At 44.0% G+C, this 16339-nt stretch overlaps 1 protein-coding gene across 1 annotated transcript in view; it reads left to right on the top strand.

Annotated features, from left to right (window-relative positions):
- Positions 1–16339, top strand: part of Atp8b1 (ATPase phospholipid transporting 8B1) — a 138788-nt gene that overhangs the window by 94498 nt on the left and 27951 nt on the right. The window contains exons 7-15 of the mRNA XM_021150778.2: positions 387–459; positions 638–708; positions 2172–2254; positions 2372–2530; positions 2808–2896; positions 5485–5675; positions 9165–9373; positions 11546–11589; positions 12169–12325. Of these exons, the coding sequence (XP_021006437.1) occupies positions 387–459; positions 638–708; positions 2172–2254; positions 2372–2530; positions 2808–2896; positions 5485–5675; positions 9165–9373; positions 11546–11589; positions 12169–12325 (1076 nt within the window). The remainder of the gene's footprint in view (positions 1–386; positions 460–637; positions 709–2171; positions 2255–2371; positions 2531–2807; positions 2897–5484; positions 5676–9164; positions 9374–11545; positions 11590–12168; positions 12326–16339) is intronic.

Below are 16339 nucleotides of genomic sequence, written 5' to 3'. Positions count from 1 at the left end.
AGGAGGAGGAGGAGGAGGGAGGGAGGGAGGGAGGGAGGGAGGGAGGGAGGTAGGAAGGAAGGAACAAACAAACAAACAAAACAGGGAGGGATAGCAAGCCGTGAGCACAGGGAGAAGAAGGTGGCTGCTGTTCCCCCTGCATGTTGAAGTCGATTCTTCCTTACATGAAGCAGGGTGAAAAGAACACAGCATACCACTCCAGTGCCTCCCAGGTTGCCATGTTAAGGCAACTCCCGTGGCGTTAGTGGAAGGGAGAACTTGTAGCAAACACTCTCCTATGATTTTCACTTTTTTTTTCTTTTAAGAATCTTTGACACTCAAGAAAGAATGGGAATTTCTTAGCCTAAAACTTAAAAACCCAAATTGTCCTTATTTTTGATTCTTAGGTTCAAAATCATCAAGTGGAAAGATATCCAGGTTGGAGATGTCATCCGCCTGAAGAAGAATGATTTTATTCCAGTAAGGGAATGGCCTCTGCTCCTCTGCTTCCCCTCACACATACCCACCCCATCTTATCTCCAACCCTATCTCTGCCTACCACCCCAGACCCAGACCCACCAGGCCTCCCCATTCCCCACACCATGTTCCTTCCACCCTGGGGACGCTGTGTGTCTCAGGTGTCTTTTGTTTTTGACAGGCTGACATCCTGCTGTTGTCCAGTTCAGAGCCTAACAGCCTCTGCTATGTAGAAACGGCTGAGCTTGACGGGTGAGTGGGTCTCAGGTGGACCTGTTCCAAAGGGGACCTGGAAGGGAACATGCGTTGTCTGTTCTGGGTAGACTGCGAGTTGGCCTTTGCCTCGGCTGCAGTCTGATATGTCCACAGTGGAGTGGCTCCCTTTTTCTCTAAAATGGAGCTGTTCCCCACTCCCATTAAGACTACGTACCCAAGTTCCTTGCAAACTACTGAGCAGTGACCATGGATACCATCATATCTTCAGAAATGAGACTAGGTTCTTTGCCAATAGAAAATTTTGAATTCTCTCATCATTGTTAGAATAAAATGCTGGGGGGGGGGTGTTGAGGAATTTTCAGTAGATTTATTGAGTACTTAACCACATGAGGACATTTTAACAACTATGTAATTATTATCACACGAGGACTCTGAGGCCCAGGGAGGTGGAGTAGCCTGGCGAAGATCACATAAGAAGGGACAGTCACGGCTCTGCTCCTTGTGGCCCCTGCTTCTCATACCCCAGCTACGGACCCAAAGCTTTATGGAGAGCTAGAATCACAGGAGGGGAAAGCTGGCCTTCTCTTGCCCCGTAGATCAGCTGGTTGATTGTTCAATCTTAGAGGTGGCATAGCCCTTACTCCCAGGGCTGAGAAATTCTGAAACTTTCCAGAGACAGGAAGTCATGTCTTGTCAGAACTGAAGGGTGGAGCTGGGATCATCAGTCAATGTCCTAAAGAGTGAAGACTCCCTTGTTACTGACTATGCCTGAGAAGGCAGCCTGACCCTCCTGAGTGAGGTGCTCAGCTGCCATCATGGAGCACTCCCATGGAGCACTCCCACTTGCTTTTCTTTAGGTTGAGGGTGGTGCAGCCTAAATATACTTACTACCTCCTTGCCTGGCTAGAGCTATCTTTTTTGAAACACATCCAATTGTCTGCTCTAGAAAGTATATGGACAGAAGATGCTAAGCAGGTTGTCTGCACTGGGTCTGTTTTGCATACCGTTGTAGCTGGAGCATGGCAGCATGCTGTGGACCAGGTTTGGGGGCAAAAAGTGCACTTGAAAAGGCTGTATTTTGTCTTAACTGGCACAGTGGCATGAAGCAAAAGGGCGTGGCACATCTTAGGTTTAGATTGGCCCATCTAAACTCACAATTAGTGTGAAAATAGAACAAGAAGATGATTAAGCTTCACTCATTCTGAGAGAGATAGAATGTTACTCTGTGGGATTTTCTTTTTTTTTTTTTAAGATTTATTTATTTATTATATGTAAGTACACTGTAGCTGTCTTCAGACACTCCAGAAGAGGGCTCCAGATCTCATTACGGATGGTTGTGAGCCACCATGTGGTTGCTGGGATTTGAACTCAGGACCTCTTGAAGAACAGTCAGTGCTCTTAACCACTGAGCCATCTCTCCAGCCCCCGGGATTTTCTTTTTGGTTCTTTGAGCTACAAATTGTGCTCCTTTAATTTTACCTCCCTCCCTCTCTCTGTAGAGAAACCAATTTGAAGTTCAAAATGGCCCTGGAAATCACGGACCAATATCTCCAAATAGAAGATAACTTGGCAACATTTGACGGTTTGTACAAAACTACCTCACTTTGTTTGAAATTCTAGTTATTTTACTCGGTCTCCATGGGTTAAGCCGGGGCCTTTTGTATTTGACTGATGGTGTGAATTATACCTTTTGCAAAAGGTTTCATCGAATGTGAAGAACCAAACAATCGGTTAGACAAGTTCACAGGGACGCTGTTTTGGAAGAACCAGAGTTTTCCTCTGGATGCTGATAAAATCCTGTTACGCGGCTGTGTGATAAGGAACACCGATGTCTGCCATGGCCTGGTCATTTTTGCAGGTACGTCCCAAATGTGCTTCGAGTTCTTACAGTTTAAAGAAAGAGCTGAGCATGGTCCAGGCTCTCTGTCCCCTCACTCAGGAGACCGAGGCAGGAGGACTGACATGCCAGAGCCAACTGGGACCGGATAGCCAGACCAGAAGTGTTTGTCATGAATTAGTGGTGGGAAGAGCTTTTTTCTTCTTTTCCCGTTGAAACCACAGAAAGAGTCATTTTATTGATGTGCTTATTAATTGAATTATCCAACTACCAATCACATTGAATTTTCCATTTTTAGGTGCTGACACAAAGATAATGAAGAATAGTGGGAAAACCAGATTTAAAAGAACCAAAATTGATTACTTGATGAACTACATGGTGTACACGGTATTTATTTTTCATTCTGGTACATGAGAGAGTAGGCTGCTATCTTTTGCTCTAGTTTGATGTGTGTTTTTCTAATGCAAGGTGGTCTTACGTTTTTATATGGAGTACAAAGAGGCCTGATTACCCCAAGCCTAATGGGATGGATGTAAAGGGCCTCCCAAGCCTTTTCTGAGAAATTTCATACTTCAAGCAAGAGATTGGGAAGAGAAAGTTCAGAGGCTGTTTCGGGGTATTTTCATGGTTGGCTATTGACTACTTAAAAACCAGGAATATTACACTGGAGCCCTTACCAGAGTTGTTAGGGTCAAAGGTTGCGCCCTGGCATTCCCAATAAGGTGAGACTTGGCTACCCAAGCTCATTAGATCAATGAAATAGGCAAGTGCTAGTTAAAAACAGAGAAAGGAGATTTCTTCCGTGTAGTTACACTGGGAAGAGAAAGAGCTTCATCAGGGTCCTGGCATGAGGTTTCATCTCAGCTAGAAGGAAAGAAGTGTATGATCAGAAGATGTCCCGATTGGGTTGGGGTCTCACCCATCACTGACTAGTCCATCATTTTCTGAGATCCACTTCCAATCCTCTAGCTGGCACCAGGCTTTAGCCTTTCCCATCAGTCAGCATTAGATTCCTGGGAGATTTTCAATCCCTTGGGGACCATTGTTTCAATAGACTGATAGCCAAAGAGAGGGGAGTACAAATAGTTCTCTTTAAAATATTTTCCCTTTGGCCAGGATGGTTAAAAGTCTAGGGACTGTAGAATGGGCTTTATTGCTGTTAGCTTCCCATGGGGGTCCTTGTCATGCATGCAATTGTATGTATATATGTTAAGGTTAGCAATAAGGTTTCTTGAGAGTCTTCAAAGCCATCCCCAGGCTCAAGATTAGGAAGACTCACTGGGTTTGGTGTTCACACCCGTGTCTTGCTGCAGCAGAAGGTTACAAGATAAGCAGAAGGCTCCTGAGGCACATCTAGAGGAAGTTTGTTTCATTTGGACTCACACCAAATAGGCACACAGTTTAAGCAGCAGCAGTTTGTGGCTCTATCCATCCCCTGCTGTCTACAGTAGAGCTCCTTAGCGACTTTTTTAGTTGGGAGTTGGGTGTAAAGGCTTCACTTGCCTGCCATGCTCCAAATTCTAGACTTACTGTAGAAATGCATAAAAGATGTTGTTTGTCCAAACAGGCACAGCGAGCTATTCTTCTAGGAGAGTTGTTCTCAACCTAGGGTTGAGATCCCTTTAAGGGGGGTCAAACCATCCTTTCACAGGAGTTGCATATCAGATATTTACATCACGACTCATAACAGTAGGAAAATCACAGTTATGAAGTAGCATTGAAAATAACTTTATTGTTAGGGGTCATCATAACATGAGCTGCTGTAGTAAAGGGTCACAACATTTAGAAGGTTGAGAACAGCTGTTACAGGAGAATCCGAAATAAGAATCTGGGAAACTCTCCCTAAACCTAACCGTCCATATGCCAGCCAAGGGAGAGTAGACTTGGGCCATGGTATTAACTTTATTCTGCGTGCTCTGAGATCTGAGTCTAAGCAGCCCCATTTCCTAAGGAGAATTGCTTTTCAAATATTCACTTCAACCTGAATGCATAAACACTTCAGAAGGCATAGTTATAATTTGTTCAAATGTGTTCATACTTACAGCCACGTAAAAGTAATAAAAGTAATCAGAGTAACCCTCCCCCCAAATTTTATGAAAACATTTCTCGGACTTGGAATATTTGTCTCTCATGCCATTGTAACTATCACGATGCAAGCACTCAGATCACTGTCTGTCCTGGGGTCCCTTTCATTTCACGAAGGTACTTGAAGAGTCTGTGTATAGAACTCTGTATTTCCCTGGCAATTACTACTGTGGTGGAATTATATAAATATTTCGAGGAAAATTGGGGGAGAAATTGAGACAGGGTCTTGCTATATAGCCCAGACTGGCTTGAGTATTTTGTCTGTAAACATATGCTTCTTAACTCCATAACTTGGTATCTATTGTACCTTAGATGATCTTATCTAGTGTATTAGTTACCTTTCTGTTGCTGTGATAAAATGCTATGACCAAGAGCAACTTAGAGGGGAAGGAAGTGGGGTTTTTGGCCTCATGGTTCCCAGTGAATAGAATCGGTTACTTACTAAGACATCACCTAGCCAAAGAAGCTTTCTCAGGAAAGGGGGGGCGGGGGGGAGAAGGAAAGCAGAAAGGAAAAAATAAAAGAAACAAAACAACCTGCATCTAGTACTTTTTATAAACCTCTCAATTTGGTATTCTTTGAAGTTGCTTCATGCTAAGGTGAAGTATCTTCACGAACAATATGTTACTATTCAAAGTGATAATAGTTGAGGGACTTCCCTGTCATATAAATGACTTTAAGGATTGAATATAAGACATCAGAAAATGTAGCCTTATAAATATAAAGAAATCCATCAAAACCTTGTAGACCTTCAAAGTAACTCTACAGTCCTGTTTCCTCCTAAATGTAATATACTAAAAGGTCATATGCAGTAAAGTGCTAAATAATGTTATTAGAATCTATGAGATGTATGGTGTTGGAAATCCTGCTTTACAATGCATGTCTTCTAGATCTTTATTGTTCTCATCCTGGTTTCTGCCGGCCTCGCCATTGGCCACGCCTATTGGGAAGCCCAAGTTGGCAATTATTCCTGGTACCTCTATGATGGAGAAAATGCCACACCGTCCTACCGGGGCTTCCTGAATTTCTGGGGCTACATCATTGTATTGAACACCATGGTGCCCATTTCTCTCTATGTCAGGTAAGCCTGGTCTCTTCTTGGCCTCTTATTTCCAGGCATAATAAATGCCGTGTCTTAGCAATAATCATTTCAAAGGTCAGAAGGAAGAAGAAAATCAGCTCCATTTTGGAATTGAGGGTGAGGTAGGGGAAGGGCATGAACTTTGAGTGTCGACCCTGTGCCAGGTACTTTCTATCTTGTCCTCTGGGCAGATAAGGCCAGTGATGTCCCATGGTCAAAGGTGACAGTCATTTGCTTGGTGAGTCCTTCTCAGTGGATTCACAAAGAGTCTGAGAGAAGGTAGAGATTCAGAATGTTGTGGAAAAGTTCTTCCTCTTCCAGAGCCACTCTGTGCTCTTAATAAAACCTTCTTTATTGCTGTTGCCCTGGCTTTGCTGGCCTGCCAGGTCTCTCCTTCCTGCCACTACCTCCTGGTAGGAAAGGTGGCCCCTGCATTCCTTCAGCCTCTCTAAACATTGTTTCTCTGTGCAGAACCAATCGCAACCTCAACAAAAAGTCAAGGTCACAGCTTTCTGTCTTATAATCCTCTCCTTCTTCTTCCTCTCATATCAATGTTCACAATTATTGACCAATTGGATTTGAGATCTTGGGAGGAGAGACTGTACATTGTCGTACTTAGAGTGACCAGTCAGTCATTACCTCAATGAGCAACAGCCCAGAAACACCTGAGATCTCACACTCAGGTATCATTAGAAGCTTCCACTTGTTGTTGGAGAGATGGTTCAGTGGTTAAGAGCACTGACTACTCTTCCAGAGCTCTTGAGTTCAATTCTGGTGGCTTAATGGAATCCTGTGCCCTCTTCTGGTGAGTCTGAAGAGAGTGACGGTGTACTCACATATATAAAATATATTAATAATTTTTAAAAGCTTTTACTTTATATAATTTTTATTACATGTGCATTTGTTTTGATTTTGATTTGATTTGATTTGATTTTTAACACATATGTCATTACTGATATCCTCTGAGTGGGAAGTAAATCCCTAGAGCTGCCATCTGTCCAGTAGCCACTTTAAAAGAAATCAAGACGTCATGGCGGTGCTAAGGAGAAGGCTCCGTAGGCAAAGCCCTCATAGCACAAGCAAGAAGATGAGTTTGGACTCCCAGCACCCACAGAAAAGCTGAATGTGCTGGTGTGCCTCTGTAACCTCAGGGCTTCGGGGAGAGGATTGGTGGTAGGGTGCACGGAGGGGAGACAGGCAGATTCTTGGGGCTCACTGGCCAGCAAGTCTTTTCAAGATGGTGAGCTCCAGGTTCATCGAGGGATACTATCTCAAAATACAAGATAGCAAGTGATAGAAGAAGACCCCTGGTGTTGACCCCTGGCCTTCCGATGCAGATGCATGAACAAGCACACCAGCACACCGGGCATTGCTCTTCACGGTCCTTTTTAAGACCAAATCCCTTACCCACCTGCAGCTCTCACCAGCTTGGCCAGGCTGACTGTTGGGTAAGCGCTGGCGAGCCTCCTGAGCCCACCTCCCAGTGCTGAATTACAGGCTTGCATCAATCACTATATGGGTGGGTGCTCAAGCTCCCTCACCAACTAAGTAATTTCCCAGGCCCTGTTTGTTTGTTTGTTTGTTTGTTTGTTTGTTGTAACAGACCCTTTCTTTATACTCCTGGCCTGGAACTCTTTGTTCAGAACAGGCTGGCCTTGAGCTTGAGCAACCCTTTTGCCTCTGTCACCCCAGTGCTGGGACTACAGGCACATGCTACTATGCCTGACTTCAAGTACTCTTTCATTTTCTTCAGACCTTGGCTCTTAGGTGTTACCTTATCCCCATGGCCTCTGTCCCCCCCTGACCTAAATGGTCACTTCCCCTTCCTAATGGTCTCTCTCTCTCTCCTGCCTGCTTTCATTTTCTACAGAGAATGTGCAGCCTCTGCGAGTTTATGTTTGCTGCGTTGTTTTTGTTGGGTTTGTTGATGCTTAAGTCAGGGATTTCTTCTGCTTTGTTTTGCAGTGAGCATTCAGGCACCAAGTAGCACTGCCCTTTAGAAGGGAGGGAGCTATTTTCATCCATAGAACTTGTACAGTTATCCATGGCCCACTTAGCAGTTGCTGGGTATATAAACAGTCTTCTTATAGCTAAGTTTTAAAACCAACATGATTTTCTTAGGATATCTCCTTTTGGACATTCTATGACTTCTAAGCATTTAGGAAGCGAATATACTCTTTCCATAGTATGGTAAGCTACTAAGGCGTCAGTTGCTAAAAGACTCGGTTCAATTGACACATGATGGTGTATCCCCCGGGGGACCATAGTTCACTTTGCACAGGTGATCTATGGCCATCCCAGCTGTCCCTAGCTATGAGAGGCAATGAGAGAAAGAGGGAGGTGCTGTCTCTGTGGCTCTGTCCTACTATCCCTGAGCCTGAAGTGTGGTATGCATTTGGTCAGGGGATCCCCGTGTGGCTTCTAAGCTGAGTGACTTCAAGACAGCAGAGCTTTTACTTTTCATAGTTTAGGAGGCTGGAAAGGCAGTGACCAAGGGTAGCATTGTTGGTAAGTAGTGAGAAGCCACACTTGAGTCACAGATGATCTTGTCTTGCCTTATCTCCTGGCAAAGGAGTCAAACCAGCTCCCTCGGGCTTCTTAAATGGAGGCACTAACGTCACTTGTGAGCTCTTCGCCCTTTGGACCTACCTATCACAGAAAAGCCCCGCCTCTCAGTACTGTTGCACTAATGATGAGGTTTTACTCTCTGGGCTGGAGGAGGGTAATATTAGTCACCTTCCCCATTGGCATAACAATATATCTGTTAAAGGAAGCTTAAGGAAGGATTTATTTGGGTTCATGACTTGAGGGTGCAGTCTATCGTGCTGGAGAACGCATGGGGGTGGGCGTATGAGGCAGCCAGTCACAGTCTATCCGCAGTAGTCTGGAAACAGATGGAACCTGAAACCCAGTTCATTTTCTTCTTTTGGTTCAGTCTGGGGGCCCCAGGCCACCCTGTGGGGCCTTCCTACCTCAGGTAAACCTCTCCCAGAAACACTCTCACGGCCACAACAAGAGATATGTCTCCCAGGGAATTATAAAATCCTGTCAGGTGAATGATCACGATTGACTGTCAGGGCTGGAGGGATGGCCTAGCAGTTAAGAGTACATACGCTCTTGCAGAGGAACTGAGTGTGACTCCCAGCAACCAAGTTGGGTGACTCACAGTCTCCTGTAACTCCTGGAAGATAAGTTGGGCAACTCACAACTTCTGTACCTTCAGATCCTGGAAGATACAACACCTTTGTCCTCATGAGCACCTGCTCTTCCATGCACAAACCCAGGCAAAAACACATACACACTCACACACACACATAATGAAATAAAATAAGTCTTTTTTAAAAGAATGATTGACCACCACAGGAGTGAACACTAACTTTCAAACCAAAGCAGTGGATAAGCAATTCATTGCCATGTGCACAGGGAGAGCAGAATCCATTCCCTGCCCCTCCCCTCTCTGCTTACCACTGAAGCCATCTTCTGTCCTAGTGTGGAAGTGATCCGTCTGGGACAGAGTCATTTCATCAACTGGGACCTGCAGATGTACTATGCTGAGAAGGACACTCCTGCCAAGGCGAGGACCACCACCTTGAATGAGCAGCTAGGGCAGATTCATTACATCTTCTCTGATAAGACGGGGACACTCACGCAAAATATCATGACCTTCAAAAAGTGCTGCATTAACGGGACTATCTATGGTGAGTGACGATCGTGAGGTGGGCGAGCCAGAGCACATCGTCTTCATAAATGCACCGGAAGCTTGGGTTGTTGTCTTCCTGCAGAGTAATTCCAGAGACATTCTTTCAGTTACTAGGTTCAGTTACGTTTTGGGTCTGAAAAGACAGGAATGGTTGGCTGTTGTGGAGGGGTAGAAGCAGAAGTCCCTGGGTGCTGTCTAGAGCAGAGCCTACCTTCCCATGGCTGTTGGTGCTCTCCCTGTGTGGAGTCCAACCAACAAAGAAACATGGGCACTGTTGGGGACAGACAGACAGCCACACACGCACACGCACGCACACACGCGCGCGCGCACACACACACACACACACACGTACATACACGTACACACACATACACACACGTACACACATGTACACAGAGAGAGGGGGGAGGAGGGAGAGATATCAATAATTAGAAACACCCCTCAAAAAATTAAAAACTGAATTGCTGAATTGCCTAGCAATTCTGCATCTAGAAATAATTTGTGTTCAAAAGATTTGAAAACAAGGATCCAAGGATGTTAGTGTAATTTTAAAAGTGATTTTTGTTGTTGTTGTTGTTGTTTTTGTTTTTTCTGTAGCCTGAGTAGCTCAGTTGGTAGAGGGTCATGATTGGAGCCCCACTTTGGGCACCAACTATTAGTGCAGTTTTTAAAGTGATTATTCTTTCTGTAGCCAGGCTAGCTCCCAAATGAACAAGAAGCTTTATGGCGCAAAAGCTGAGCAGTTACTGTTTTACCTCTCTAAGCTAATCTGTCTACCTCCCAACCCAAATCCCCAACATACTTTTGCATTTTAGTATTGGTTTGGTTATCTCTGCTCTAGGTATGTTCCCATGGTGTCTCCTGGACCCTTTGGTCATGGCCGAATCCTCTCTTCCTCTCTCCTGGCTGGGATTGGAAGTCCAGCCCTATTCTCTCCCCTGTTTGTCACTGGCTGATCAGCTTTTATTGACAAATCAGAGTAAATGGAAACAATGTTTACATATGACATTGAAACCTGGAGACTCTTAGAACAAGCATGACAATGCCATGTCTGCTTGCAACCAGATATGGGGGCAGAGAAATCAGCATTTGAGTAATACAAGGCTAATCTTTACACATTACACAATAACATTATGTTTACACAAGGAGATATTGCTTACCCATGTTCATAGCCACATTATTCACATTTGGCTAAGGGTAGGAACAACACAAGTATCTATCAATGAATGAAGAAATGAGCAAGGTGTGCTACAATATAAGTAAGCCCTCGGGGCATTGTGTGAAGTGATACACATGCACAAAAGTAGATGTTGTTATGATTTCATTTAGAATAATCAAAGCCACGGGGACAAAGATGCGTACTGGTTGAAAAAGTTTTAGTAGGGCAACGGGAAGTTAGTGTATAATGTCAGAGTTCAGTTATCAAGATCCAAACAGTCTTATGGTGATAGTTGCACAAGGCGACCACACTGAGTATGACCAAGCTATACAGTAGAAAATAGTTACAATAGTTTATGGTTTATTTCCATCCTACATTCTGAAGCATTCTTCACACACATGAACAGCATTAAAGTTAATATTGCCTTTCAAGAAATATACACGTGCATATTTTTCCCTTTGGAAAAAATGTATAGTGTGTATGAGTTTCCCCATCACCAAAGAAGGTGGGATATGATGGTGTTGGGGAATTTGTAACCATGGTAATGGCAGATGAAAGCATATCAAAGGACTCCCTTCTGGTCCCAGAAGAGGATAGTGGGACAAGTACCCATATTTGAAACAACTCTGGTCAATATTTGGCTACCTTTTTCTGTAAAGAGCCAGATAGTAAACACTTTAGCCTTTGCAGGCCACATAATGATTTCTACCATATTCTTCATTCTTTGAATTATTTATGTATTTAGTTAGTTAGTTTTTGAGACAGGACTTCACCCAGAACCCAAACAAAGCCTTGATTCATAGTGATTCTACTTCAGCCTACCAAGTGCTTGGCTTATATGGATGAACCATCAACGCCTTTGTCATTTTTCCAACTCATAAAAAAATGATTATTTACCCCAGAACCATCCAAAACCAAGAGTAGCATCAGACACTGCAACTGTGTTTGCAAATCCAGGTAGGAGGCTCTACACACACAGACTCAACTTGGTTTGTCCCGTTTGTTTCTTAGGAGACCATCGAGATGCCTCTCAACACAGCCACAGCAAAATCGAGGTGGGTGGTCCTGATAAATCAGTGGCCTGATTGGGTTTCTTTTCCCCGGGCTGCCTCAGTCTGGGGTGTAAAGCAGCAGAAACGTATCTTTCCAAAGTTCTAGAGACTGGAATCCAGATGTTAGCCCCTCCAAACATTTTAGAGGAGGCTCCTTCATGGATTCTCCCTAGCCTCTGGTAGCTGCCAATGATCCTGGCTTGTAGACACCAGGCTACCATCTCTGCTCCTGTTGTCAAGTGGGTTCTTTCTCCTCATGTGTTTGGCTCTGTCCATGATTTCCGACATAATTTAAAAACTTGGCTACAAAGAAAAGGGAATATCAATTATCGATACAGATTTTTAAAACATATATTTATATATGTGTGTGTATGCATGTGCATGTGTGTGCTGCCACACTGCATGTGTGGAAGTTAGAGAACAACTTGATGTAGTTGATTCTCTTTTTCTACTATGTGAATACCAGAAATCAGTATCAAACTCAGGTTGTCAGTCTTGACAGCAAGTGCTTTTGCCCCATGAGCCATCTTGCTGCCCCGGATACATATATCTTTTACTAATTTCCTTCTCCATCTCTTTCAGCTAGTGGACTTTAGCTGGAATACATTTGCCGATGGAAAGCTTGCATTTTATGACCATTACCTTATCGAGCAAATACAGTCAGGGAAAGAACCAGAAGTGCGACAGTTCTTCTTTTTGCTTTCGATTTGCCATACGGTCATGGTGGACAGAATTGATGGTGAGTGTTTCTCCAAAGGCCAGTTTGAGAGTTGGCAGGTGACTCATCTTTAATATCTTAAGTGTAACAAATTCCACGTTTGTCACAAACACTCAACCAATGGCCATTTGTGAGGGCTGACACTAGATATGTATGGAGTAACCAAGCATGAAACAGCCAGTTACTGATTTTTTAACTTATTTTATTTCATTTCATTTTGGGGTAGGATCAGGCTAGTCAAATGCTTCTTGAAGCTCCAGAAAAACTCCTTGCTTCTCAAAATTGTTGACTGATTTAATTATAGCTCTGAATGTGTTAGTACTTTGTAAACAAAATTCTGTTAAAAGATATGGTCAGTGGCCTGGGGGGATGGCTCAGCAGGTAAAGGTGCTTGCTGCTAAGCCTGACAAACTTGAGTTTGATCCCCAGGACCCACAAAGTAGGAGAGAACTGTCTCTCTCAACTTGTTCTTTGACCTCTGAGATCTCATATGTGCTAAAGCCATACACAACATACATGCACATGTATGCACATATAATAATATTATACTACTACTACTAATTAGTAATAAACTTTTAAAACAGTTTGCTATTGAATAAAATAAAGTAAGCTTTATTTTTGTACAGTATACAAATGTTCATTGGGAATGTATCATCAGGCCTTATCTATATCATGAGTGAACATAAGTGTTATTTTCTACAAATTTCTTTTGAGATGTCTACTTTTGTTCTTTCGATTAAAACCTTTGTAACTTGAATTAGATCAGCTAAATGAAGCCTGAGCCACTTTTAAGGTGGCTTTCCCATTTGATGGAGCAAAATTATAGAGAATTTGTGAGTGAACAGCAAAGAATTTAGGCTCTTTTGAAAAATTCTTAAATGCAGTTCATGCCAGCTTTGTCTGAGGAAATCTGTCCGGAGTGAATGAGTACTAGTTATTTTATCACACATGGACATAAACTCTCTAATTCTCTAGGTAGACAAATGCATTGTGGGAAGAGTGAAGGGGATGCTGTTGGTGTGGCTCCAGTCTGCCTGCTCTTCACTCTGCCATTCCACTCCATCCTCTCTTTACTTCAGTCCCTCTGGAACCTCCAGTGGAGCCCCAACCTTGACATTTCATATGTAGTGATATGAAACACTCCCGAGAAGGCACATGTGTAAAAAAAAGATCCCTCAGCAAGTTTTAAAGAAATCCACTCCCCAAGAATGAACAAGTAGCTCCATTAAGCAAAACAGTACAGTTCCGATGGAAGGTGTGGGTTAGCGGCTGTTTGTGGCAGGAGTGGGGATAACAGAAGGGAAAAAAACTGCCAAAGCAGAAGTTCAGAGTCTAGATAGACAAGCAAATCTGACTTCTATCTCAAAAATAAAGTAAGATCTTTTTAAGCACCCTTGTGCTTTGAGGTCTTTTCATCTGTAGAATTCTTCTTCGAATGTGCAGTCATAATTCAGGAATTAACACCCATAGACAAATGTGTATTAATTGTATAGTTTGCTTTCTTTTCCCCATTGAAAGACAGAGCCTTGGGCTATGTGCCAGTCCTGGTTTAGTCCCTATCTGGCCACCGTTTTTCTCAAGAGTGCTGTAAGAAGGGTGGGCATTCAAGGTTCCTGTAAGCACAATCCTTCAGCTCTGTGCTCCACTGTTGGCTGAGGTGCAGGCTGTACATACCAAGACATCTTTGCCCAGCAGGTGATGAGCTGAAAGCCACTGAGAACCAGAACAAGTCGAATTTTGAGGTGCAGAGTGTTAGAAAGGAAACTGGATTTTGATCCATAAGAGACCCTGGAGAGTTCTTTGAGCGGTATCTCAGGGACCATGCCCCCCAATTTTGTGCAAAACAGAGTCAGATATAGGAAGCACTCAGGGCTTTCCCGAGGTCACCCTGAGGGGTCAGTTCAGTGTAGTTCTCTACCATATGACTGTCTCTTTGGCCACCTTCTTGTGTCTCTCTTTTATGAGGATAATGGAGGGGAGGGAGATAGACCAGTGAGAGAGAGTCCTGGCTTGACATGCATGAGGTCTTGGGTTTGATTCCTAGCACCACGGAATAATGGAGAGTGACCTTGTAAAATTATTGTTGTATGAGGAGGAAGCAGCGTTTTCATCTGTGTGGCCCGGAACACTTTTCTTCCTCAGCAGACATTCTGCATAGTTATACATCCATGAGTGTCCTGTTTCTCTGCAATCAATTGCTGCCGCTTGGCAGCTTGGAACATCTGTTTCTTGTGTGTGTGTGTGTGTGTGTGTATGTGTGTGTGTGTGTGTGTGTGTGTGTATTGTGTGTTTATATATAGAGAGAGGGGGGATGGGTACACTGTAGCTGTCTTCAGACACACCAGAAGAGGGCATCAGATCCCGTTTACAGTTGGCTGTGAGCCACAATGTGGTTAGCTGGGAACTGAACTCAGGTCCTCTGGAAGAGCAGTCAGTGTTCTTAACTGTGAGCTTCTAGCTAGGCTTGCTCTTTCCTCTAGGTCCTTGTGAACTGGTTCAGTTTTAAACCGTGTTGGGGAGTCCTCCTTAAGTAGAACTCTCTCTCTCCCCTGCAAAGGAGGGCTCACCTGCTGAGCTGAAAAACACCTAGTTATTCTCTGTTTGGTTTGGTTTGGGGGGGGGTTATTTGTTTGTTTTTCCTTCTTTCTCCTCAATGTGGAGGGCCAAGGCTAGCATAGGTCAGACAAGTGTTCTACCTTTGAGCTACATATGTCCCTGGTAATAATCTCCTCTTGGTCATTAATCAGGACCTACCTACTGTTAAATCTAAAATGTCCCTTCAAACTAACACCTAGCTTAGTGCTTGCTGAATGACTGGAACACAGTGAGTGCGCATCACTGGGGTGGGAACCTTGAGGCCATAGAGAACTGTTCCCACAGAGACTGCATGAGGGCTAAGCCCAAAATGTCATAGAGCCTGTCACCTTATGCTATTTAATCGGCGCTCATAGAGTTTCTTTAGGGGCCTTTAGCACCCTCGAGTGTGATATTATGGGAACTCTGGGGTCAGTATTGGTGGAAGAGGGTTTAGACTGGGGTGAGATGCTCACAAAACAATGAGAAAGACACAGGTGTAGGAGACATCCCATCAAGAATTAGAAGTGATGCAAGGGTAGAAGGCATTTCTGAGGCTGGTGACTGTGGTCCATGGTACTGATATCAGTCAGCAATAACTAGAAACAGGGTGAGAAATGTGAGGTGGCAATTGTGGAATGTGTGTGTGTGTGGGGGGGGGGTATTTGAATTTTAATTGAAAAAGGAGAAAAGAGAATGTAAATGTAGTGCCCACAGTGGCCAGAAGGGAGCACAGGATTCTCCCTAGCCAGTATGACAGATCCACCGGATAGAGTGTTGGGATCGGAACTCAGGTCCTCTATAAGAGCAAGATGTGGCTGGAGCCATCTCTCCAGCCCTGCATCATTGTTGTTATTGTGACAGCATCCTAGTCCTATGCAGGCATTCCCATGACTCCACACATGACTTTCTGGATGGACAAATAGAAAAATAGCCTGTGATGCCGTCTTTAACCACTAACAGGAAAGTGGGTTAGTACCGGCACAAGCAGGGACCGTTATCTCTATTTCCAGCTGCTCTAGAGGCTAAGGAGGGAGGATGGTATGAGCTAAAGACCAGCTTGTGGAACACAGTGACTGCCATCCCCCCACCCACCCCATCCCCACAAACCCCCAAGATTAAAAGAAACAAAACCAAAACAAGAATGCTGACTTGATTGGAAGGGATTCTCTGAGCCAATGTGGTTCCTACCACAGCTGGAACATCCTACCTTCTAGGCAGACTGGAGGGAGAGATGCTGTGAGCTCACCTGTGCTCTGAGTGCTGGATGGAAACTAAATGCCTTTTTCTGTAAAACTTTGGCTGTGGAAGTGCTTTTCCTTCAGTGCTCTTAACCACTGAGCCACCTCTCCATCCCTGCAATTTTTTTTTTAAAGATTTATTTATTTATTATATGTAAGTACACTGTAGCTGTCTTCAGACACTCCAGAAGAGGGCGCCAGATCTCATTACGGATGGTTG

The sequence above is a fragment of the Mus caroli genome, chromosome 18, assembly GCF_900094665.2.
Source record: "Mus caroli chromosome 18, CAROLI_EIJ_v1.1, whole genome shotgun sequence".
Lineage (NCBI taxonomy): Eukaryota > Metazoa > Chordata > Mammalia > Rodentia > Muridae > Mus > Mus caroli.
Note: the sequence above shows the minus strand (reverse complement) of the source record. Positions and strands in the feature narration are given on the sequence as shown.